The sequence below is a fragment of the Pagrus major genome, chromosome 2 (assembly GCF_040436345.1).
Source record: "Pagrus major chromosome 2, Pma_NU_1.0".
NCBI lineage: Eukaryota > Metazoa > Chordata > Actinopteri > Spariformes > Sparidae > Pagrus > Pagrus major.
The window spans coordinates 30,930,480-30,957,234 of NC_133216.1; the positions used below are offsets into that span (position 1 = coordinate 30,930,480).

General features: G+C 40.0%; 1 protein-coding gene across 2 annotated transcripts; it reads left to right on the top strand.

Annotated features, from left to right (window-relative positions):
• Window positions 1-558: 558 nt before the first annotated feature.
• On the top strand, window positions 559-26,247 carry LOC141013628 (alpha-2-macroglobulin-P-like). 2 transcript variants are annotated; one of them, XM_073487417.1, is made up of 36 exons: window positions 559-659; window positions 887-1,067; window positions 1,329-1,485; window positions 5,005-5,057; window positions 6,449-6,469; window positions 7,226-7,391; window positions 7,466-7,550; window positions 7,664-7,787; window positions 8,995-9,112; window positions 9,201-9,310; window positions 9,409-9,576; window positions 11,848-12,072; window positions 12,196-12,259; window positions 12,533-12,678; window positions 12,963-13,112; window positions 14,010-14,147; window positions 14,289-14,379; window positions 14,500-14,605; window positions 14,939-15,164; window positions 15,489-15,615; window positions 15,894-16,015; window positions 16,147-16,198; window positions 16,715-16,798; window positions 18,860-19,036; window positions 19,357-19,432; window positions 19,602-19,758; window positions 20,023-20,097; window positions 20,888-21,050; window positions 21,147-21,334; window positions 24,096-24,308; window positions 24,403-24,521; window positions 24,667-24,757; window positions 24,853-24,921; window positions 25,006-25,111; window positions 25,724-25,772; window positions 26,170-26,247. In XM_073487417.1, exons 1-36 carry the CDS (start codon window positions 574-576, stop codon window positions 26,216-26,218), a joined length of 4,332 nt encoding a protein of 1,443 aa, XP_073343518.1. In that variant the 5' UTR covers window positions 559-573; the 3' UTR covers window positions 26,219-26,247. The 2 variants fall into 2 exon arrangements, with proteins under 2 accessions (XP_073343518.1, XP_073343525.1); XM_073487424.1 differs by having other exon boundaries at window positions 25,724-25,765.
• Window positions 26,248-26,755: the final 508 nt, after the last annotated feature.

The following is a 26,755-nucleotide window of genomic DNA, read 5'->3' on the forward strand; positions in this document are numbered from 1 at the left end:
GGGAAACCTAAACAGACAGTGGAGGAGAAATTGACAATAATCTCCAGGATGTCGAACACATTCTCAGTGTGTCCTGGGCTCCTGCTGGGTTGTGCCTGGTCATTGATTTTGTTTGTGATCTTCATGTTTTATACCCCTGAATGCCCCTAGGTATTTTTGTCTACTAAGACAAAATAAACAATTTGAAGACAACATTTTAGGCTTTCGTAACCTGTGGTGAGCCCTTATATTTAATATGTTCTACATTTCACAACTAAAGCCACAGTCAGTCAAATGCAAACTAAAGTCATGAAAATATTTTAATGATAATATTTTTATTTATTGGGTTTTTTTGTACGTATTGATGCTATCGTCCTTTTAAACCATCTAGAAAGTTGCATCACTGAAGGGAGGTATTTAGTGTGTGTGTGTGTGTGTGTGTGTGTGTGTGTGTGTGTGTGTGTGTGTGTGTGTGTGTGTGTGTGTGTGTGTGTGTGTGTGTGTGTGTGTGTGTGTGTGATGAGTGAAAGGAGGTGGAGCTCTGTATCAGACACTATGTAACAGAAGACACTCTGAGGCTCATCTCAGTCAGCCATGGATCTTCCTGGGCTTCAGACGAGGACATGGACGCTATTTGTTTGCCTAAGCTGGATGTTTGTGGGTCAGGTGGTGGCCGGACCGTAGGTTTGATTGAATTGTCTGAAAACATTTATATATTTGTTGTAACTTGTCCACAAGACAGTCGAACAGTGGATTTGAAGAGATCTACTGTGTTTAGATTTTTTCAGCAGTTTGGTGTGTTCATTCTAATGTGTTCCTGAGCATTGGCTGATCTGCCTGTTTTCTAGCGTAATCTTTCTTTCTTATCATGTATCTTCTGTATGTGTATATGTTTCTGTGGCTGCAGGCAGTACATGGTAGCCATTCCTGCAGTTGTTGAAGCTGGAGCTCAGACCAAGTTCTGTGCGAGTCTCCTGCAGCCCAATGAGACTCTGGTCATGAACATCACTCTGATCTCCCGAGAAAAGAGGACGGTCCTCTTTGAGAAGACAACCAGCACAGCATTTCATACCTGTGTGCAGTTTCAGGTCAGCTTTTCACACAGTTGGTTTCATGTAGTCCACAAAAATTCTCCCTCAAACATTTGAAACCTAAATGCTTTTCCAGGATTTGCACCATTTATATTTAGCCATGATCTACATAAAAAAAAAAAAAAACAGTTTGAAGCTACTTTTTACCTGTGATTTACGAAAGATAAGTAAGAATGAGTAAAAATCAATACAGTGAGGCTGATGGGTTTTTTTGTGAGTAAATGATTGTTTCGGCTGGTCTCTATATTTCTGCCACAGGCTCCTTTTGTGCAGAAAAATGAGGTGCAGCATTTCAAGGTAGAGGTACAAGGTGCCACATTTCACTCAGAAGACGTCAGAAAAGTCATGATCAAAATCTATCGACCTGTCACATTCATCCAAACAGATAAACCAATTTACCTCCCTGGACAAACAGGTAACTTTAAACTGATGATCCAGAATCTATCACACTAAAAGTTTTTATCAAAAGATGCTTCTGCATCCTTGTTAACCTGCGTCTTTCTCGATTGAAGCACAATATTTACTGTATCTCCCAGCCTTTATCTCAGTACATGCTGGTATTGGTTTCAGATCCCCTCGAAACATAACTGGAATAAAGATGGAAAAAAGACATTGTACTGCTGATGAACTGATGAGACCGTGACTTGGTAAAGTGAGATCTTAAATGAACAGTTCATCCAAAAGTCAGTCATTACTCACCTACGTGTCAGTGGGAGGTTGGCTGAAGTTTCGTAGTCCACAAAACATTTCTGGAGCTTCACAAGCAAAACAGCATTACAGCATTCTGCTAATCAACTGAAGTAGCTTGGGACTTGTTTTGTGGACTATGAAACTTCACCCGACTTTACAAGGAGGAGAATAGCCTAGACCAGGGCTGGCCAACCAGTCAGAGACTAAGAGCCACTTTTTTTTACTGTGTTAGTGCAAAGAGCCACATCATACACATGGGCACACATGAACATCATCCCATGCCTTAATCATGTATGCACACACGCACACAAACAAGCACACAAACACACACACACACACAGACTTCTGCTCAGCCAGATTTATTAAAAATGTCCCACACCACTATGATTATGACAGTTATTTTCAACAGTTAACATTGTGTGCACTGTCTCACACACACAAACCCTCAGTTCAAGCAAGTCCACAAACAAATATATAATAATTTTCAATAACATTTTTCTCTTACTATGCTGCTTAGTGGGACTTCTGGCATTCCTTGTCTTGAACAATCCTCTTCAAATCTGGCTTGTATTCTGTTGTTGCCACTCGAAGCAATTCTTTCAAATGAGTGTCAGTCAGAACAGATCGATGCTTTGATTTCACATGTTTCAGGGTAGAAAACACAGACTCGCAGACGTACGTTGACCCAAACATTGACAGTATCTTAAGCGCAGCCCGTTTGACGTTGGGGTATTTTTTCATTGGCACACTTTTCCAGAACTCAATGGTCCCTTCCCTTAAAACAGCTTTCAGTTGATCCTCCTCACAAAGATCGATCATCTCCAACTCAGCCGCAGCCTCATCTATGACGAGCGGAGCTTTCAAACAGTCCGTCTCCACATTAAATGGGTCGACGAGGAACGTAATCTGTGGTCTTTTCAGTTGTAGATCACAGAACCGGGTCACAAAGCTTTCGTGCAGGTTTTCAACCAGTGTTGCATATCTGTCTCTTTTCTTTTTCAGGGCGGCGCTGGTGACTTGCTCACTGGCTTTTAGCAGAGTGGGAAAATGCATTAAATCTCCCTTTTGAATATGCGCCTTAAACAACTTCAGTTTGTTGACAAACGCAAACACACTTTGCACCAGGTCAGGCAGCATTTTTAACTTACCCTGCAGGTTCAGGTTCAGTCTGTCCAAGTGACACAGCATGTCGACTAAAAATGCCAGATCCATAATCCACTCGAGGTCTGAGAGCTCGGGATAGTCCTTGCCCTTCTCTTCCATGAACAGTTTCACGGCATCCAAAAGCTCAAAGAAGCGAGAGAGTACCTTGCCTTTTGACAGCCACCTCACAGTGCAGTGCAGCGGCAGGTCACCTGGAAGCCCTTGGTCCAGCTCTGCGATGAGATTCCTGAATTGCCTGTGGTTAAGCGCATGTGTGCGGATGTAGTTGACGATTTCCATCACAGGCTTCATGACGTTGTCTAAATTCAATGATTTAGACACGAGTTGCTCCCTGTGGATGATGCAGTGGAAATTCCAAAAGTCGGGAAATGTTTGGTCAGCTTTGCACAGCCCCACAAGCCCGTTCACGGATCCGATCATGGCTGGCGCTCCATCCGTGGCTATTGCAGTTAGTTTCGGTATGGGCAGATTTGCTTTTGCAAATGCAGCCATCATTGTTTCTTTCACATCTATGCCACGGGTTCTGTCTTTTAATGGCACAATGTCAAGGAGTTCTTCTTTGATCATACATTCGTTTGACACAGACCGTGCAAATATTGCCAACTGAGGCTTGTCTTGTATGTCACAACTCTCATCCAATGCCACACTAAAATACTCACATGCTTGAAGGTCAGAGTGCAACTGTGATTCAATAGCCGTATTAATGTCCGATATTCTGCGTTCAACAGTGTGGCGGGACAGTTGGACGTCTGATACGCTTCGTTTTAGTTTGTCGTTTTCAGGGGACAAGATTTCAACAGCGTCAACGAGGCATTTTTTAATGAAGTCCCCTTCGTTGTATGGCTTTTTAGCCTGTGCTATGTTCCAAGCCAGTTGATATGATGCAAGCGTTACGGTCTCTGAGTGTTTCGTAAATTTTTGGAAAAACTGCATCTGCTTTTCTGCCTGAATTTTCAAAGTGACCAACTTGTGCTTGCGAAGTTCAGTCCCTTTTGGAAATTCCTGGTCGATGTTAGGATGGAGAGAGCTGAAGTGACGCTGAAGATTTGAAGCTTTGAAATGCGCTAATGATGCCTGACATATAAGGCAGAATGGCTTGCCATTACGTTCAACAAAAAAATATAAACTCTCCCACTCTGTTAAAAACGTCCTGTGTTCTTCTTCATATTTTCGTTTGGCTGTGCTTTTTTTCCCTGCCATTTTGAGAGCGAACTTGACGCAAATTGTTTACAACTCAAATGATCTTGCGCGTTTGACGTCACTCAAACCGGCTTACCTGGTCAGCGTGCCACCTAGGGGGAATGAATGGTAGCGCCAGCCAAGCATTTTTGACGCTTGTCACGTGAAAGCTCCTGAAGAGCCGCATGAAACCAGCCAAAGAGCCGCATGAGGCTCGGGAGCCGCGGGTTGGCCAGGCCTGGCCTAGACAGTGAGAGATATTTCATTTTTGGGTGAACTGTTCCTTTTAAAGGTGCAATATGTAAGAATTGGCCCCCTGTAAAATTCACACTTTAAACAAATAAGGGGTAGCATATCACTTTAGTATCCACTAACTCCTGATAACTTTAGCTCGTGTTAGCTGGTTTGCTCAGTTAGCCGTGCAGCTAGTGGTCCGGACTGGGAGTTTGGAGCGCCAGGGAGAATGTTGGTGTGAACACCGCTAGCACAGGAGATTTAGACTGGGACGGGCTGGGGCTAGCTTGCAAGCATGCTAACTTAAGAAATTATTTCTGTAACACAATACATAGATGTCATAATGTCAAAATTGTTATTTCTTCACATTCTGTTTATAACTTTAGTAACTTTTTAAATGTTTTCAACTATAATTCTTACATATTGCACCTTGAAGTGTCGATGATTGTTTTTGATTGGCTAAATATTGTTCCAAAGTTGAAGAAAACATGACAAATAATAAAAAGCTATTAGCAAGTTGTGTTTCAGTCCAATTAATACACTTTGATAATGATGATGTCATCTCTGCATTGATAAGCTCCATTGATTTCAGTGGCCCATCATGATGTCTAACGCAGCTCTAGATAAGGTGTAGGAACTTCCTGTAATCTCTTTGCATTTCTCTCAGTGCATTTCAGAGTCATCACACTGGACACCAAGTTCAGACCGGTCAACACGCTGGTGAGTGTTTGAAATGTCCCTTCACTCTTTTAGACCTCATTCAAACACAGTTGAGGTAATACTGAGTGATCATAGAGCAGGTTTGAATTTGTGTCCCAGTGAGCCACATTAATCACTCAAGTAAAGTGGATTGGAGAACAACATGTGACCTAAACTGCTCTTTGACCTTTATTATGTGTTTAATCAGTCTGTTTAAATACCTTCTCATGATGATTCCGGGTCAATAGTACAACCAGGGCCCTTTTCGGTAAACTCGCATGTGGTGAAGGTCAACAAATGTTTTTGCTGATGGATCAGTTTCACATTATAACATGAAATCAATAACAAGATACTTTGACATTGTTGCAAAACACAAACTTATTACTTTAAAATAAGAAACTTTTCTTGTTACAGCTATATAATGTTTGTCTTGTTATAACGTGGTAACTTACTGTTTTAACATAAATCGTTCCTTGTTACTGCAAGACATTTTCACATTATGTTATCATGTTAATATAAGGGTTAGTGTTATGTCATCATGTTATGACGTTAACATTTAATGTTATAACAATAAGTTATCAAATAACATGAAATGTTTGACGTTATAATAAGATAAGTGTTTTTTGAATAACAGGAAAAATGTATTGTTAAAACAATATGAGTTATCCTATTATAATGTGAATATATAACAGTAAGATAAATAGTATATTGTTATGATGGGAAATGTTTCTTGTCACGTGGCTGTGTGTTGTGTTCCTCACAGAATCCACACGTTATCCTTCATTTGCTGCAAAACAATCACTTTATTTCTTTCACCATGCATAAATAAACGTGAAAAAAGACCAAATACTCAGTTTACAGTGTGACAAACATTTCATATGTAGCACCCACAGCAGTAATGACAGCTTCACTAATTGAGATATGAGTATTTTCTGAAAGTATAATAACAATAATAATGATAATAATAATAAAAATAATAATAATAATGATAGTTTAAGTCAAGTAGGACCACAGCAGCAGGGCCAACCACCATCCATGGGAAACTGCAACATGAGAGAGCACAGAGACTCTGGGGAAGAAGCCAAGTCAGTAACATGTATTAATGAGACATGAATGTGTACAGATAGAGAAAGAGAGAGGAGCTCAGTGCATCATGGGGTTAGGGTTTGACTGTTGAAGCCTCTGCCTCCCATTCTACTTTTAGAGGCTCTAGTCGGTTCATGTACACACTGACTGAAGCCAGTGGAATCTAATAATGAAGTAAATGCAGTACCAAGGCTATCATTATCAATGTCCATGTGAATATTAAAACTTACTTTGTGCAGTTGTCCTCATGGTTATTATCTAGTTATTAGGGAAGCTGTATAATAAACCCACCTTTTAACAAATCCCTTTGTTCTCTCTTCTTGTAGGTCAACGTGATTGAAATTCAGGTAAGACTCAGGGAAATATCCACAACCAAATGTGTATTCAGGCCATCAGGCTGAATTTGTTTGGACTTTATGCATCTTTGTGGTTTTTTTGTTTGTTTTTCTTTAGAATGACAGCTGATTTGTGGAGGGATAATTAAGTGAGCAGTGCCAATTGTATTTCCCTGTTGTTGACTAACCCTTTTAAAGGGGCAATATGTAAGAATTGGCATCCTGTTGAATTCGCAGCTAGCAGTCCAGGTTTGGAGCTTTGAGTACCGGGGAAGTGTTTAGGTTTAGACAAACTAGCACAGGAGCTCTGGACCAGGACTGGCCAGGGTTAGCTGCTTAGCATGCTAACTTCAGTAGCTATCCCTGCAACACAATACATACACATCACAATCTCAAAACTGCTATTTATTCACATTCTGTTGATATTTAAATTTCATTTTTGAATGTTTTCAAGTACATTTCTTACATATTGCACCTTTAAATTTGGCACATCAACCTTCTAGAAATACATTTGAATCTTTGTTTACTGTAATATAATATAAATGTGATATAAACATAATGTGGATATAAACATGCTCTTTTCGTATATGTAATTGTTTTTACATTCAGGATTGACAAGTAGATTTCTTCATGTTATCACAAAGTCATGAGCAGTTGTGTGATTTAGCCAAGGATTTAGTCATTTTGAGATCAGGTACAGTAGGTCTAGCAAAGTCTCCCCCAAACACACTGAAAATACATGTTATTCCCATTGATTTTATTTAACAGGATGCTAATCTCAACCGCATTAGACAGTGGCTGAACATCACATCCAATGGGAAAATACTGCAGCTGTCTTACTCCTTGAACTCTGAGGCCCGGGAAGGAACATACAGAGTTACTTTGTGGATGAATGGAAATAAAATAGAGCAAAGCTTCAAGGTGGAGAAATATGGTAAATAACATTTATTTTTCCCTTCCACAGTTTGTAATGAACAACAAATGCTAACAACCATATTTTACCCTCAGTTTTACCAAAATTTAGTGTAAAAATAAAGGTGCCCGATGAGATAAGCGTTGGGCAGGAGGAAATCAACGTGGAAGTCTGTGCAAAGTAAGTAATGAGACTTCCTCACAGATACACATGACAAGTGACATTTTCATGATTTCATAATGAGTGAAACATTTTCAACACACTGATTTGGTTAAAACTTTCCATCTATTCAGATATACATATGGACAGCCTGTGCCAGGTGCTGTTGAACTGGAGATATGCCGACCTGTGACCTATTCATATGGCCGAGTCTCTATCACTGACACAAGCGCCCCATGTCACAAGGAGGCAAAGCAGGTACAGTAGATATAACTCCACGTGACACAAAAACACATTAAAATACATAAAACATTTGATATAAATACACTAAAAAACAATTTGCCTGATAATATTTTATTACATGTACATTTTCCATCTTATTTAAATACATTAGTTCAGTGTCAAGGGTGACGTTTAATGGAAAGTTTGTTGAGTTGATGTGTATAAATGAAATAACTAGACGTGTGATTCATTACAGGAGACAGGATAACTGATTTGAAATGCATTACATTTATGTATAATAAACACTGGAAAAACACATTTATCTAGGTGTTCACCTTAACTATTCAATAAACACATCCGATTTATGCAAGTCTGCAGTAATTGTTTCTAATCAGACAAAATGATTTAATTCATACACCTTTAATAATCACCCAAAGTGAAACACACAACTTTCCCCCCGAGCGTTCCCAAGTGAAATTATTGTTAGCGCCGCTGTTGCAAAGACAACTGGATCGTTTCCATTTTCATCAGAGTCACAAATAGAAACATCACAGGACAAAACATGAGCTCACTCAGTCATTTAGTCTATAATAGAAATGTATCGCCAGTTAACCTTCTTTTTCCCAGGTGACTGGCGGCTGGTGGCACACAACACTGTACAGTGATAGTGAGGTTTACAGGGAAAAAATGTAAATGCTGATGCTTTCATTGTTCTATATCCATTACATTGTGCAGTCAACATTGACTTCATAAAGACACTGAAGCAGAAAACTTGTCTGTTGACAGTTAAAGCTGGCTTTCTGCTGCATCTGTGTGTTGCTGCTGAGTCTGAATGTTGCTTGGCAATCTGACTTCATGAAACCATTCCATGTACATGCTGAAACTGTTTCATAAAGCAACAAACCCCACAAGGCCGTGGTTTACAGTGATTTTAGAATTTTATTAGCTCTTTTGTGGAATTGTAAAGGTGTCATTAGTTACCACAAACCCCAGATAAGTTGAGCTTCTCATGATGCTGCGGTTTTGTCTGGGCTGTTTTTTCAGATTGCTATGGTTAAATGTCAAATAATTACCAGATATATGAACTGAAATATTCTAAACTTGTTGATGATCTGATGGGTAATGACAAATGACAGTATCAGTTGGTGGGACAAGTGATTGAGTGGGTTAATAATACTTCAGTGAGGCACTGTGACAGCTACAACTCTTTGTTTTAATACATCTTAATTGTTGTACTATCTAGACAGAAAAGAATGGCTGTGCCACGTTTATGACTGAGATGTCCACTTTCACTAAAGTTGACATTAGGTCACTGCTTGATGAACTGCATCTCTTAGCCAAAGGGACAGAGGAGGGGACAGGCAAGTTTCAGTTTTCATATTTCTAAAAAAATGGTGTTCTTTTTCAACAATATGGCAGACTGTTGTAACATGGAAGCTTTTCTTACAGGTACTGTACTCTTACAAATGAAAAGAGTGACGCTTTCTTACGTTATTGGAAGGCTGTCCTTTATTGACACACCCAAGGTTTACGACCAAGCAGTAATTCTGGAAGGAAAAGTAAGAGATAGATATGATCTTCATTTCTTCACTGTGAGGAATACAGTGCACCTGAAGCCATCTGCATTCTCAGTGATACAACGTTTTGCTTCCAACAGGTTAAAGCTGTTTACTACAATAATACACCTATTCCTGACAAGCTGGTCCATTTGTTTCATGGTGCAATGTCCTCATCACGTCTGCTGCAGAACCTCACAACAGACAGTGATGGTATCGCCACTTTCTCATTAAACACAACCAGCTTCGAAGGAGACATTCAACTAATTGTAAGTAAATGATTATGGTATTAGTAACAAAATGGTAGTGACATGATCGTGGTAAAATCTGCTGCAACAAAAGCTACACTCACAAGCTTTTAGTCCACAGTAGAGCCAAGACCAGTGTAAATCATCACCCTGATTATTCGAGAGAATGAGAGCACGATTTATAGGGAACCAATCTATACGTGAATAGTGTCATTGTTTTACCGCCATTAGGCCTACACTGTGCAATGTGTAGTTACTTAAGTTAAAGCAAAAAGTTGTGTAGCCAGTTTAAAATTCATATACTATAACCAGGGAATTGTAAGTAGGTCTGTCAGCAAGCAATGTTGCAGTTTTTTGTTGAAAACACTCGCCCTACTTTGTTAATTTCTTCCACAAGGTGTTGAAGTGGTGTAGATATTTCTGCTTTGATTACACTTTTATTGTTCCCATTCACATTTCAGCCACAGTTCACCACAGCTTCACCCATACATACTGTATATGGAATGTCTTTACATGGCTATTACATCCTGATAGATACCATACCTTGTACTGTGTATGATTTTGTAATGGACAATGAACTTGTATATTACCTTGACCTTATCAAGGTTGCTTCAAACAGCTGATTGCCTTTCTAAACATCTGACTCATTTATGGGGAAAAACACGATATACTTCTTTGCTGTGGTTGGAGTTGCCTCTTCAGCTACTACTCCTTCTCTTGCATTGACCCCCTGGGCTCCACCTGGAGTTAGATCATAGTCAATCACTGGTGCTGCTCAATTAAAATATGCTGGATTGGTGCTGATAACTATCCTTTGGTTGGTCCAAGACATCCCAAATTAGCATACGTTGCTGTCTTCTTTGCATGGGATGTTCCTTTCCCAAATAGAGTGCTTACTAGTTCAAACATTTTTATTTGAAGCATCAGAGTAGAGGTCTCTGCATTCATACAGGATGAGAAACTGCTCCAAGTTTGTGTTTGTATTTACTGTAAACTTTTGTCCCATTTGTCTTGGGAAATATTTTGGCCCAGCTCATCCTCCCACGCATGTTTGTTGATCTCAGTGGACGGGGCGTTAATGTTTTCCAGAACATTGTAGATATAAGATATCAACTTCTCTGAATCCGCCTGCTCATTTAAACAGTCGTCATGTTTGTCTAGACTTGCAGTGCTGTAGTCCTGCATGTGGGATTTCACATAGTCCCTGACCTGAAGAAACCTAAAAGAAAAATTCAAATGATATTTCTCCCTCAGTTCTTTGAAGGAGGTGAAAGTCCCCTTCACATACAAGTCACCCACACAGTTAAATCCTTGTCTCTTCCACTGGGCAGAAGCACCATCTAAAGCAGAGGCTTTGGAGGAGGAGATATTTGCAATTGGGAGAAGGAGGGACCAAAATATTATTTATTGATAGTGTTACCTGTAATTCCACAAGCTAGAGAGGTTCAGGACAATCAAAGAAGGGGATTAACCAAGGGTCAGTAACTTAGGTAACACTATCAGCCCACACCTGTGTTCAGCGTACCTCAAGAAGTAACAAAACCATCAGAATGTAATACTGATGCTTCTATGTAACCCACAAAAGCAAAGAATCATCTGCAAGAAGACTGGTTATTCCCACAGTTATTCTCAATGCCTGCCACCAGGTTGGATTCCCCATAATATCATATCATTACTAGGTAATGTTGATAACTGTAGCTTTCTTTCTTGGTGTCACCAATCATCACCACCCATCATCAGATTCCAATTACTAATCTTAAATAGCAACAAATAGTTACATTACATCATTGCCCAGCAAACAGCTATGTTAAAAAAATGGTATTAAACTAGAATTATAAGCTGTCTGTTGTAAGCCTCTGCACATCAGTCAGGTTTTGCATCCATTTCCGTACAGTCTCATATAATATGGCCAATGTTGTGAAGACTTCGAAGGAATTAATTAAAAGGTAAATGTAGTTCTTGGTGAATCTGAAGTTTTCTCTATACTGACGTGTACGAGTCCAGTGAAGAATTTCTGGCGAGAACCACCTTTCTCGGCCGCTTTATTCCAAATTAGAGGAAATTGCCTCTAGACATTCCTGAGAATGGGACAGACGTGAGGTCACATTAACCTTAACAGTTGACAGTTGTGCCAAATTCTCTCAAGGTGTTCCTGAGAAATCGCGTTGGCAAAAATGGGATGGATGGACGTATGTCAGACAGAGAACATAATTCCTCAGGCGCAGAGGCATAAAAAAAATGTTGCATTATTTTTTAGTTGGTAAATAGCACTTCTTCTTCTTTACAATCCAGGCAAGCCTCACACAATGGCCTGAGCCATCACATCGAAGTCCACACTATGAGACGGCACGTCACACATTGTCCTCGGTCCGAGCATCTGCTCCTCATATTAAATCAGTCAGCTCTCTGGAGGTGAAGGGGAAGGACAAACCCCTTCCCTGTGAAAAGGAAGAGACCATCTCCATCCAATATACAATAGTAGGAGAGAAACAGGGCTCTGTGGATGTCATTTATTTGGTGAGTAGCTACATGCGATAAACTGCAACAACTCAGCTAGAATCTGATCTTTAGAAAATCTTTTGGTCCGTTCTGAGCTGAAGGGGAATTAAACACTTCTACCATTCTCCCTTTATTCTGCAGATCTTATCCAGAGGAACCATTGTCACGCAAGGACTTAAAAAGGTGGACGTGCAAAATAATCATGGTACTTAAAGATTGTTTGAACCAACAGTTTAACAAGCATCCTCCACCCAGTCAGATTTGTTTGCACCACTCTCATTCCAGTTCTGTGTCATGATGAAAGACTTTGTTTTACACTTGGTGGAGAAAGACAGGGGAGATAATGGGAGAGAAAGAAGGAAACGATCTCAGATTTATCATTTAGTTTTTAACACATATACTTGTTGATGTAATCTGCAGAGGATGTGTGTTGTGTTGGTTGATACATTGGATCATAACACTCAGTTTGCTGTTTCAGTGACTGAGGGCGAGGTGTCCTTTACGTTGAAGGCGTCTCCAGAGATAGCACCAGTCGTCCAGGTTGTGGCTTACACCGTCCTCCCCAGTGAAACTGTGATTGCACACAGTGCTGACTTCTCCACAGAGAAATGCTTCAGTAACAAGGTCAGTGAGAAAAGAAACAGGCATATGGAGATTCATCTGAGCTTTCAGCTTTAGGTCTGAAATGATATGTCAGTTTGGTCTAATACTAAGGCCTCTAGTTTCACAATGATTTCACTTGGGAGGCACAAGTACACGTGATCATGTGATATGTCTTAGGGACACTGATGGAAATCTAAACACACTTTCCAACATCTATACATGAGGAAATGTGTCCATATTATATTACTACTTGTGTGTCTGTGTGTGAATGTGCATGTGTGTATACATGTAATTGTATGTGTCAGGTGTCCTTGGAGTTTTCTCCGTCCTCAGCCGTACCAGGAGAGGAAACCACCCTGCAGGTGACGGCCCAGCCGGACTCTCTGTGTGGTGTGAGTGCCGTTGACCAGAGTGTCCTCATCAAGGAGCCAGGGAAGACTCTGGATGAAGACAAGGTAACTACTGGCAAATACAGCAGATGGATTATATATATGTTTTTTACATATTGTGTACCATGTTACAGTGGTAGGTTTGTAACCTGAAAGGTACAGGTCTATGTCCTGTGACTGGTGGGCAAAATGTTATTAGGGAAAGTAAAGTAATGGGAAGGGAGCAAGGGGAGGCAGCAATACTATGTGAGTCAAGAATCGTACTCCTTTATGAGTCTTAACTCAGTCAGATCAAACAGAGATATGAAAGACATTTTGGTGAATATAGGCTTCAGGGAAACAATGCTCAAAAGAAACATCTTTTCCATTAAAACAACGCATTTGATGAGCTTTTTACATTCTTATGTTGGTGTCTCCATCAAAACAATATTGACTTGTTTTCACACTGAAGTCAAATTTGTCACCCAGCTGATGTAAAAAAGTGGAAGCACTTCACATGATCCACTTCAGAATACATGTATGTCGATCCAGTTGATTCAAATGAGAGGGGCGACAAGCAAGTTTGTCAAAAAACAGGAGGTAATTGTGGCTGTAATTGGGATAAAAAAATGATCCACATGCACTCTCTGGGAGGGATTAATAGTAATGACCAGAGCAAGTAATATTAAAATCAGCTGACCTCCCCTGGAGAAATAATCTTCTTCAAATGGGGTTTCAGGCTGTCTAATGTGTTGAAAACTTGGAAATCCTAATTTGGAGTCATTCCCATCACTACACTGCCTCTCATATAATATGAGTGTGGTACTAAAGTAGTTTTACTGCACAGAAAGGCACCGTTTTGTTTGTTTTTACTGATACAAACTGTAGCATTTTTCCCGTTAAACAGTACCATTTAGCTGTTGAGACTTTTCTATTAGTCAGTCCTTGGTCATTTATAGCCTTGGCTGTCATCTTTCTTTTCAGATATTTGACTTGCTGCCAGTAAAGAAAGCCTCCGGTTTCCCACATGATGTAGAAGATCCTGTAACATGTTTAAATGTGAGACAAAGAAGATATATTATGCCATACCATGATGACAACAGCGCTTATGGAGTTTTCAAGGTAATTCTTATATTAAAAAGTAATAATATTATCTTTAATGGATCGCTGACAGCATATTTGCTGAATAACAATCTGAACAATGGATACTACAATACTGATCCAGCTCTGCAGTGACATGTCATATGTTGTTGGTTTGTCTAGAATTTGGGCCTGAAGATGGCAACAAATTTGTTCTTTAGGATGCCACCATGTGTGAACTTCAAGGGAACAATATACTACCAAGACCGCCATTGTGAGACTTCTTTCTTTGGTCAAATTATGTAATGCATGCTGAATACTTGCAAGAAAAACCTGAAGTTCATTGTTTCAAGTCTACCTCTGACTCTGGTTGAAAGTTGTCCTGTTTCATAAGATGTTCCTGAGGCTATGATGTACATGCGGGGTTACGATGCTCCATCAATTGTCACGGTCCGCACTTTCTTCCCCGAGACATGGATATGGAATCTGGTGGAAGTTGGGTAAGCATCTGTCACAAGCTTCTTCACATGACCACCATGTTTTTTAATGCTGTAAAGAAAATGAAGCTGAAACTGTTCTGAAAAGAAAACTTCACAGAGAGTTCAGTATACCAAAATGTTCTTGCATGAGAGCTATAGTTTTTCTCTGACTAATCCGCGTAGTAAAAGTATTTTCCTCCAACTCACAATATCCAAGATATTATAAGATATACTTTATTGTCCATTGGGGAAATTTTGCCTGGCATGGGAGCTGTATACAGCTTCAATCCAAACTAAAACTAAAACTACTAAAATTAACAGATGTAAAATCTGTCTGTGTATTTGCTGGTCCAGGGAGGCTGGAACGAAGGATGTGTCCCTCACCGTCCCAGACACCATCACCACCTGGGAGACAGAGATGTTCTGTTTGTCCCCTCAGGGTTTTGGCTTGGCTCCTCGTAAACACTTCACTGTCTTCCAGCCGTTCTTCCTCGAGCTCAGCCTGCCTTACTCCATCATCCGAGGGGAGCACTTTGAACTGAAGGCAACCACCTTCAACTACCTGTCCAGCTGCATTATGGTAATCAATACCTTCCCATCACTTATTGTCTGTAGTGCATGAAAGACTTTAGGTACTGGAGTCAAGAGATGTATTCTGCTAATAAACTGGTGAATCTACATGAAATGTACATTTGACACAACCGTCCTGTCCTAAAAAGAAGACACTGCGATTATACATATAGATAGATACAATAGAATCACTTATTTAAAGAAATACATATTGCCTTACAATAGTCCTTACAATAATGCTCTCTTTTCTTGATTAAGTTTGTTCACAGCTATGTGACTGTCAATTTTTCTTTTTGTAACTTTACCGATTCAAAAATGAGATTGTGTTTCTTAGGTCAGTGTGAGTCTGGCCCCATCCTTAGATTACACCGTCACCCCTCTCTCTGGTGACCAGTACACATCCTGTCTGTGTGCCAATGAACGCAAAACCCTCAGCTGGACCATGATCCCCTCAGTCTTAGGTAAGGGTCAAACATTTAGAGTTTTTCTCAACACTATTTTTCTGTTTTTACAAATAGAACTGTGGTTCTGATTTTCTCATGTTACATATTTCATGCAGAGCTATGACCATCATACATTTGTTAAATGCTTCAAACTAGCTCATGATGAGTTCAGAGCCACATTCATATTGTACCACATTGTACAGCACCATAAACTTCAGTCTCCACTGAGTAACGATACTCTGACACAATTGCAACAAAAACTGAATATGTCAGTAATGGATAACGGATCTTTTTAGGGGTTGTGAATGTGTCAGTAACTGCTGAGGCTGTGGCATCTCACATGTCATGTGACAATGAGATTGTGAGCGTGCCAGAGAGAGGTCGCATTGATGTGGTCACACGACCTCTTATAGTAAAGGTGAGTACCTTAAAGCAAGACAACAAAGAGTTTGGGCCAGAACTAATAACCTTACATTTGATGATAACAACCAACAAGTGTTAACACGCACATGTACAAGTTAAATGATCTCCCACCTCTTCTCTTCTCAGGCCGAGGGAACTGAGATGACAAAAACCTACAACTGGCTGCTCTGTCCTAAAGGTCAGTCTGGTTTGGACCAGAAGTGTTAATGCCAACGTCTCTGAGGCTGTGTGTGCGCGGCAGGTGTCCGTTAATTACCTTCTGTGCTGTATATATCTTGTATGTGTTTTAAATGTTCTGAATATGAGATTTATTTGAAAGGTTTTCTTATATTTTCAAAATATTTTTAGTGAAACAATTTCTGCAGCTGCCCTACCACTTGCTCTTCTAGCAACCCATTGCATGTTGAGCTGAGCTGCCCTCTCTTCAGCTAACAGGGTCACTTAGCTTCACGGCTAACTGAGCTACTTGCTAACTGCAGGTAGTTGCTCCAGCCAAAGAAAGCTACAGCGAGCAGCAGTAAGCCATCATGCTGCTGCTACCTCTGAATTCTGGCCCCTTACCTATAAGTAGCAAATCCTATGGCATTTAATTCAGTAATCATTTGAACTGACATGTGTAATTTGGAAGTTACACATGAAGTTGCCTCAGCACCAGCGCTGATCTGTGTGTTGTTTTGTTTATTTCTGTTCCCAGGAGAAGCTTTGACAGAAGAAATAGAACTACTACTCCCTGAGAATGTGATCGATGGATCTGCCCGTGCTTCACTATCAGTGTTGGGTAATCAGATTACTGGAATTTCATTCATGGTAGCTGTAACAAAACAATTACTGGAAGGATAACTTGTTCTTCACCCCACAGTTCTGTGCTTAGCTGTGCTATGCTATCTAGGCCTAGTTCAACGTTACCAGTCTTTGAGGAAAAGGTGCTGGTGGTTCCTTGGCTGATGAGCCAAGCAGGAGAAGGTTGGAATTCCAATGTTGAACAATGCTGTTCTTGCTGTGCAATGCCTGACGAAAGACAGCAGATGGAGGAACCTGGTCGTTCCTTTCCTTTGCAAGGATAGCAGCTCGGTGCTAACTTGCTTAGTGTTCCTCTGGTGTGTGGAGTTAGCTGGCAAGCTTTGTGTTGCAGCTGCTGGTGCTAACTGATCTGGAATACTAGCAGGACCTTGTGTTGCTGCAGTGAGGAAAAGTTCTTTGGGCCTGCTGGAAATGCAGCTGGCAGCAGATCTTGAGGGCAGGCAGCCCCGTGAGGAGAGAGATGGAGAAGAGAGATGGAGAAAAGAGAGAACAAAGGAAGGAATTGGAGTTTTAGCTCAAAGCTGAATTTACACCTAGGTGTGAATACTGGAGAATTCTGGGAAACTGAGTTCAGTTCAGAGCCCATTTTGAAATCCAAAGTGAACAACTTCATTTGTGGGTCCCAACAATACCATGACATTGAACCAATCAATGACAAAACCTGCAAGAGATAATACTGCATTTGAAATCTTCCTCCTGCTGACTTGGTATTTTACCAGCAGGGTTCTTCAAAAACGTTTCAGACTGCATGACTCCAGATCTGCTACAGATTGTCAACGTGTCTCTTCTCTCTGGTGTCTTGAAAACTGCAGTCATTAAACCACTCCTGAAGAAGAGCAATCTAGACACATCAGTAATGAATAATTAAAGGCCCATATCAAACCGCCCAATTTTAAGTAAAATCATTGAGAAAGCTGTTTTTTAACAGCTGAACAATTACTTAATAATAAATGGCTGTTTTGATATCTTCCAATCAGGATTTCGACCACATCACAGCACTGAGACCGCTCTAGTCAAGGTCCTCAATGACATTCATTTAAACACAGACAGTGGCAAAATTTCAGTCTTAGTATTACTGGATCTCAGTGCTGCATTTGACACGGCCGACCACAATATCCTACTGGACCGACTGGAAAACTGGGTGGGACTCTCTGGTACAGCACTAAATTGGTTTAAATCCTATCTAAATGATAGAGACTACTTTGTGTCTATTAGTTATTACACATCTGAGCAGATGAAAATCACAGGCGGAGTACCCCAGGGCTCCATTCTGGGGCCTCTACTATTCAACATTTACATGCTTCCTCTAGCTCAGATAATGGAAATAACAAAATGTGTTACCATAGTTATGCAGATGACACACAAATTTGAATTTCAATGATTGGATGTGTCAGAGTTTTCTTCAGTTCAACAAAGACTGAAATAATTGTTTTGGAGCCAAGGAAGAATGACTAACAGTCTCTGCTCAGCTTCAATCTGTAATGTTGAAAACTACAAACTGAGCCAGAAACCTCAGTGTTATCATGAACTCAGACCTGAATTTCAGCAGCCACACTAAGACAATTACAAAGTCAGCCTACTATCATCTTAAATATATATCCAGGATAAAAGGACTTAATGTATTTTAAATTACATTTTTAATTTCTTGGAATGTAATTTTCATGCCCCTGTAAAGCACTTTGAGTTGCCTTGTGTCTGAATTGTGCTATACAAATAAAGTTGTCTTGCCTTGCCTTCATACAACATACTTTGCTGTGTGGTATACAGCCCACTGAGGTAATGTGATTGTGATCTTGGGCCACAAAAATAAAACTGATTTGATTTGTATGACAGTGTTAAGGGATCATCATGTGGCTGTGCATTTTGTAGCCCACTAACTTCAAATTTGACATAGCCTATTTTTACTGTTTCTTATGATGGCCATGAGTTTATAGATTGATTCACTACATTCCAGACAATCCATTTAAAGTCATTTCAGTGTGAAAAAAAATGATCAATGTGCAAAGAACTCGTGAGATGGGCAATTCATTTTGTGCAGGCGACATTCTGGGCCGAGCCCTGAAGAACTTGGATGGACTGCTGAAGATGCCATATGGATGTGGCGAGCAGAACATGGTGCTCCTGGCCCCTAATATCTACATCCTCCAGTACCTGAAAAACACACATCAGCTGACCACAACCATCATGGAAAAAGCTACCAACTTCCTGACCAGTGGTGAGTTTCTGTTGGTATTTTCAAGACGAAGACAAAAACTCATGTATCTAGTCATGAACTTCTAACTAGCTGGTGCACCAGCTGAATCGGTCGTTTGCAACCTAATGTATGTCAGAGTGGCTCGGAGGCACTTGGGTAATTTATGAAAAAATATATATATACAATATATATACATTTAAAAAATGTATATATACAGTATATATACATTTAAAAAATGTGTGAGCAGTTTAAATGTAAAAAAGTAAAAGATGTCTTTTACACCAAATTCTTTGACAAATAATAATAATCATCTTGATTTGTTTGTTATCATTATTGTACAGGCTATCAGAGACAGCTTAACTACAAGCACTATGATGGTGCTTACAGTACATTCGGAAGAGGAGTCGGGAACACCTGGTGAGAACACCACTGAATACACACCCAAAGAACAGCACATAAATAAACATTAACATTGAATATTGTACTAATTATCTGGTATCTGATTATAATTAGTGCATCATGGTGACTGGTGACTCAGACACATCTTTTTTTTGTGAATATCTGACCTTGTTTAACTCTTCTACAGGTTGACTGCTTTTGTGCTAAGATCCTTTGTCAAAGCACAGTCTTTTGTCTACATTGACCCAGAGAAGATTCAACAGACTAAGGACTGGCTGGAGAGTAAACAACAAGAAAATGGCTGTTTTGAGCAGTCAGGAAGCCTTTTTAACAACAGAATGAAGGTATTCTGAAAAATCTTGTAGCGTATGTATGAAAATCACTGCAATGTATTTCACATCAGGATTTTCAGCAAGCCCGCCTGTAGTACATTCTTCCACAACATGGTTTCATAAGGATTAGTAAACCAAAGAAATTGCCAAAAGCTGCAGAATAGAATGTGATACTTCTGGTTAAAGTACTGTTCAGCATTACGGGCAGTCCCAAGATTCGATGCAATCCTGGATTTTGGAGAGTCTTTGATGCATCCTGATGCCTCCCCTCTACAGGGCGGTGTGTCTGATGAAGTGACTCTCAGCGCTTACATCACTGCTGCCTTCTTGGAGATGAACATGTCGGTGACTGTAAGTCAAAGCATCTGTTTTCAAAAATTTGGTCTGTAAGTTCCCATGAAGTCAAAATTGATGTTGAAGTGATTTTATCACATACTGTATGTCTTGCTTTCACACTATAGGCCGGTATCAGGCCCAACAACAGCAAAAAGTCATTTTGTAGGTATTCTTTATGGTATATTAGAGTTGTAACTTCCTGGAAAATGATAAAATGTTGATGACTCATCCTGCACTCAGTAAGTATGTCAGACCACCAGAGTGACTGTGCCTCACAGATTACTGTACAAAAACACAGCTTTAGAACGTTCATCACTGATTTTGGTGAAACTAGTATTTTCTGCTGCCCTGCCTCAAATATGTAAAACTCATTTTAACACTTGAATGAATCTAAATCTGTTCCAGCACACACAGTTGGTAATGTTCATGGGTGGGAAGCCAGAGAGGGATTATCATGTCTGACTTTCTGGTGTGAACATCTGGAAAAAGAGAGTAGATTGTTGGCTGACATGTTTTTGACACACTTGTGGCACAAATACATATACTGTAAATATCAGTTAAGTTTCCATCACTTTGCCTTTTTAATTACAGTAGGTTATGTCTTCTCAGTCTGTACTTTCTAGTTTCTACAAATGTTGAACCCACACACCTGCACGCAACCACAACAAACCATCTGTTGCATCTGAGTGGAATCATTTCTATATGGCCGCTGATGAAATGAACATAGTAACCAATGAAAAACTATCATCATTGGTGGAAATGATAACAACCTCTTTTCTTAATCATTCTTTCATTTCATTTGCAGCATCATGCAGTGAACAGGAGCTTGTCTTGCCTCAATGAGTCCATCAGTGACCTCAACAACACCTACACCACAGCTCTGCTGGCGTACGTCTTCACCCTGGCAGGAGACATGGAGACCCGTGCTCACCTTCTGGAGCAACTCGACAAGGTTGCATTAAACCAAGGTGAATCATCCTCCTAAATGCAATTATTGAGGCTTCATTACTGTGAATGGAGCTTACCTTGTGCCTGTTTGTTTGTTTGTGGATGTCTGTTTGTAGGAGGTTTCCTCCACTGGTTTCAGACAGCAACAGAAACGTCAAACTCTCTGTCTGTGGAGATCAGCTCCTATGTGCTGATGGCCAAACTCAGTGCCTCTCCTACTGCTGAAGACCTGGGTTATGCCACCCGCATCGTCAGATGGCTCACAGGGCAGCAGAACCAATATGGTGGCTTCTCCTCCACACAGGTACGTCCCAAACAGCTGGAGCTGGGCCTGAGGCAGAGCTGCTGTGGAGGTCGACAATTTTTCTGCCATTATTGTGGATTAAAATCTTGAAAGCTGCACCACTTATGACAAAACCCACGAATAAAATCAGAAAAAAACCCTCTTCAGCTAAAGCTCAAGCATAGCAAACATAGCACGAGGAATTCTGTCTGTCAGTGCAGTGACATTAATCAGCTGCACACACCAGCTAACATGAGTCATGATGCTGTTTATCCTGTTAGTATGCTAACTTTTGTCAAATGTGTGCTGACTGAAGAGTTTTTCCAAGGTGGGATGTCCACACAACAGCCTGCATCCAAACAGTGATAACTGCTGTGTGTTGGGAAGTGCAGAATCAAACAGGAGAGCCTTGTGGTAGTTCAAGTGGACATTTATTATAGTCACGTGGTCCATACAGTTTGTTTAAAAACACAAGACCTCGGTTTTTTTAGTGACTTATAAGGCGGAAATAATAAAGTAAGTATACTTTTGGAGGTAATAATGATTGATTGGACAGTTGCTCCATCACCTGTGCCAATCAAATTCAGCCGTTGACATAATCCATCCTTTGACATGGGGGCCCCTGGGCCAGAGAAATATTGATTGGCTTGGCATGATCTATCCATAGGTCTGTAGCGTATTGTTAGTCTGACTGACTGTGTGTGCATCGAAAAGCAGGTAACGTTTGTTTCAGTGTGCATGAACGTGTCACCATCTCTGACAGAGGCAGTGGGAATAGATTCACCCAGTAGTATTAGCTAGCCAGCCCACTACAATAATACTGCTTTTTGTATGATTACCATCGACAAAATATAAAATATAATGTAAAAAAAGATTTCACTCTCTCTTGTTGGACACACATATTGTACTCTGTCCAAGGTCTCATTCATTAAAGTTAACACAGACCAGGTAAAGATGGCAGCACTGTGTGCTAGGATGCTAAGAAGTAAGAAAACCTATGCCATCTTTGATTTTAAAAGGATTCTACCCTTGTTGGTTGGAACAGATCATGTGTTTTTAATGATCTGTCGGACGTTATTTTGCCCATCTATATTGTGGAGAAATGACTGGCGACCAGACATGCTTCATTTAGACTGTTATTGGATGATTGGCGAGAAAGGCGTGGTGGCCAGCAATGGAGACGCAGCTTCACTGAAAATATTGGTTTTCTTCTTCTTTGTCTTCCACACATTAGAATGTGAGGTTGGTCCTCAAACACAGCCACTTAACACATTTTAAACAACTTAAAATGACACCTAATTCTTACACCATAACTACATTTGTCAAGAAAATGAGAAAATAGTAATGACATGTTTTTTTGTTATTCCATGACAGTTAAAGTCAGCAGTGTAGCTACATAAACTAGTGTAGCCTAGTTTAAGCTAGTCCCTTAGGAGTTGAGCTATGCTAACTCTTGCTTTAGATAGCATGAATAGACAGCATTTTGTTTTCAGTATGTGCTCAATGCAGCTTCATAATTAGCCCTGTCTTATATTTGCCCTTTTCACTGTGCTTCTTAGCCAGAGAAACCTTTTTAGCTCCATCCACTGAGGTTGAACTCACCACTGAGATTATTCCACCAAGAGAAGCAGAGATGTTTTTCATCAGCCAAAATGAAGCTTCAAGTGGCCGTCACCATCTTGGCAGTGCCTGACTCTGCCTGACTCCCAGCTAATCAAAAATACACCAATAGGTGGAGTGTGGGTGGAGCTGAAGTGAACCTAGTTAGTTAAACAAGCCTGCCAAACTGAAAGCTACCAAGCTAGCTAAGGCTAATAAGCTATCTGTGTTCACACATAAAGAGAAGCGAATTTCATCTCATGTTATTCATGTGAGTTTGTGATTTGTGTTGATTCAAGTTACTCACGTGAGTTTGACTGCAGGCTCATTCACCCCAAATATCTAGAATACCTTTCTGAACAGTAGCTGCAAGATTGCAGGCAACAAGCGGCACCAAGGTGTGTGTTTGTGTTTGTGATCAGTTACTGTATGCCTCTGACTAAAGTTAGCATTCACAAACAAGATGAACTCTGTGCCCTCCTTGACTCTGGGTGACTATTCCTCCAGAAGCTCCTGACTCTGCCCACTGCTGACTCCTCCAAGCTCTCCAGCTCCAGCTGCTGTCTGCCAGTTACAGGGTCACTTGTTAATCCATAGCACTGGCGTCTGTCCCTCCACTCCAGTCTGTTAGTCCAATTAAATGCACAGCAAGCCATATTATGTGTTCCATATCTACATTAAAACTTCTCTAAAAGGCACCAACACCACAAACACAGTGGAGAGTTCAAGTTAGCTAGCTAACTAGCTAACTCAAAGCATTCACGGCCTTAATTACACAGAAACTTTAGCATTTTAAATAAGTGAGTTATATAAATATTCACCCGTCCAGTTGTCATGAGCGGGAAAATTAGCTAGAGACCAAAACTGCTTATGTACCAGGCTGTAAAGAAGTTTGTTTCTGCTGTAAAGTTGGGCTTTTTAACATGGGCTTCTATGGGGATTGACCTCCTTTTGTAGCCAGCATCTAGTGGCCCATAGAGGAACTGCAGTTTTTGGGACTTCCATGTTGGCTTCAGTTTTTAGACCCAGAGGTTGCCGCTTGGTCAGTTCAATAAACCGGGTGGAACAATAATTAAAAAAAACAAATGATTCCTGTAGATGATAAGAACCATAGAATAAACACATGTAAACACATTTGCTATAACTGAGGTCCAACCTTCCTGTGTCTCTGTGTGTGTTGTAGGACACAGTGGTGGCTCTTCAGGCTCTGGCTCTCTACTCCACTCTGGTGTTCAGTCTGGAAGGTTCAAGCACAGTGACAGTCCAGTCTTCCAGTGGCCAGCTGACATTTGATGTGAATCAGGACAACAAACTGCTCTACCAGGAGGAGGTGCTGAAAGATGTGACAGGAAAGTACAGCCTAGAGGTGAAGGGCACTGCATGTGCTTCGATGCAGGTCAGAGGCTCAGGTCACTACATGGCAAATTCTGCTTTAATTCTCAAATTTGATTATCATGAATATTACAATCTTCCTGTTGGACTCTTTTCAGATTTCTCTTCACTACAACATCCCAACTCCTGCTGATGTCACAACTCTCGGTGTGGAGGTCAAACCAGTGGCGAGCTGCATATCGCAGAGACCTCAACTCACTCTGGAGCTCAAGTCCCTGTAAGAAATGTTCAACAACTAGATCCAGCTTGCAGCAACAATGAGGAATACTTCTGTTCTACGCACACTATCCTCTCTAGTTGTAGGTTATTGAAAACACAGTCTCGCTGTGTGCACAAACCATATTTTTATATTTGTTTTACAGATATAGTGGGAAGCAGAACAGTACGAACATGGTGATCCTGGATATCAAGATGCTCTCTGGATTTGCCCCACACCCTCAGTCTGTGCAGATGGTGAGTTATTCCAGTAACTTCACCTGAACATCATTTGTGTTGGTTGTTGTTGTCATGACGACGTGATAACCCAGCTGAATATCATCTCCTCACAGCTCAAAGGTGCCCTGCAGGTGGCTCGTATTGAACAGAAGGAAGATCATGTTCTTGTGTACTTACACGAGGTGAGAGGAATTCACAGTGAAAAACAAAAGATGATGCTCTCCACATTTGTTTTCTGATTATGTCATCTGTTTTTCCTCCAACAGTTAGCAAAGGACAAACCCATCAACCACAGCTTACAGCTTGTAGAGGAGCATCCAGTGCAGAACCTGAAGCCAGCTGTGGTCAAGATCTATGACTACTATCAGCCAAGTAAACAGACACTCAGTCCAGCCATCTGTTCAACGCAAACACACATAACAACTCAGTTTACCCAGATCTTTCATACAAACACAGGGATTAGTCAACTTTTAATGAGTAACCTTTACTTATCACTGGACAGTTTAGCCAGCGTACACTTAATGTTGACCAGGTTTGTGGTTCACCACTGCAGCCATGAGTGTAGGCTACTTCTTGTAGCCTATTTGTTACAGTGTTCATGCTCTGAAGGACTACATTCAGTGTTGTAAATAAGAGAATGAGATTCAGATTTCAATTTTAATTTCATTTATTTCTAAAGTCAAGTGTCTGCAGCCAGCTGATGCCAATGCCACTCATACAGCTCTTGCACATTAGTTTAGAACATCGAACAGACGGTTTCACTGGAACTACTGGACTAGTCTGTGTCCGTGTATCAGGACTGAGTTGACAGCCTGCACCTAATCAGAGTCAGAATCAAGTATTCACTCAGGCCATGATATGATGGGATAGAACCCAGTGAACATGGATTAATGAACAAATGAAGCCGGCGTTTGGGAAATGAAGGAGCTTTCACTGTTCTGTTTGTTCAAACTCTGTTGTTCTAATCCAGCTTTTTCCTCTCAGGTGACCAGGCTGAGACAGAGTACATATTCTCTTGTGCTGCAGGTAACAGGTAATAATATATATGATCACTGTGACATTTGTTCAGATATTAACTGAATTCATGGAAACACAACATTTCCCCTTAACCTAAAATAGCCTAGAGAAGCCTTACATCTTTATTGAGGATGGTAAAGTAAAGACATAACCATCCAGACGTTTACATACTTTTGAATTACTTCAGTACTGATAAATGCTATCCTTTATTTTTATATTCATTTTATATTAGAAAATATTTATAGATCATCAGTCAATAAGACATAAACAAGACATAACAACTGAATTAACTACTTATTGAAGTGAATGTGTTACTTCAGTAACTCAGTGAAACAACAGAGGTCTACTGACGAATGTAGACTGTGTTTTTTTTTTTGAGTGAAATTAATCACATTCTTTTATTTGATTTGCAGCTTAAAGACTGAAGAGTTGTCACCCTTTCAACCTCCAGGCTCTTTCTGAAAAGAATAAAATAAATATTATAAAGTCAATTCATTTTTGAGCCATTTTCTGTGACTTTTACAATACAACAGGAGTTGTTTGAAGTTTCTATGTTTTTTAGCCTATATATATATATATATATATATATATGTACATATATATGTATATATATATATATATATATATATATATATATATATATATACATATATATGTATATATATATATATATATATATATATATATATATATATATATATATATATATATATATACATATATATATATATATATATATATATATATATATACATATATATATATATATATATATATATATATATATATATATGTATGTATATATACTGAAGCCCATGATCAGATCAGATCTCCCTGTTTCCGCTCTGGAAAAAATTAAGAGACCATTGCAAATTTTCCTGAAATCAGCATCTCTACATGTATGAAAGCCATTCCATTCCAGTGTCTGTTGAATTCCAACACAAGCACACCTCATTCTACTTAATGAGGTACTGATTAGGTGATCACCTGTACCCAAAT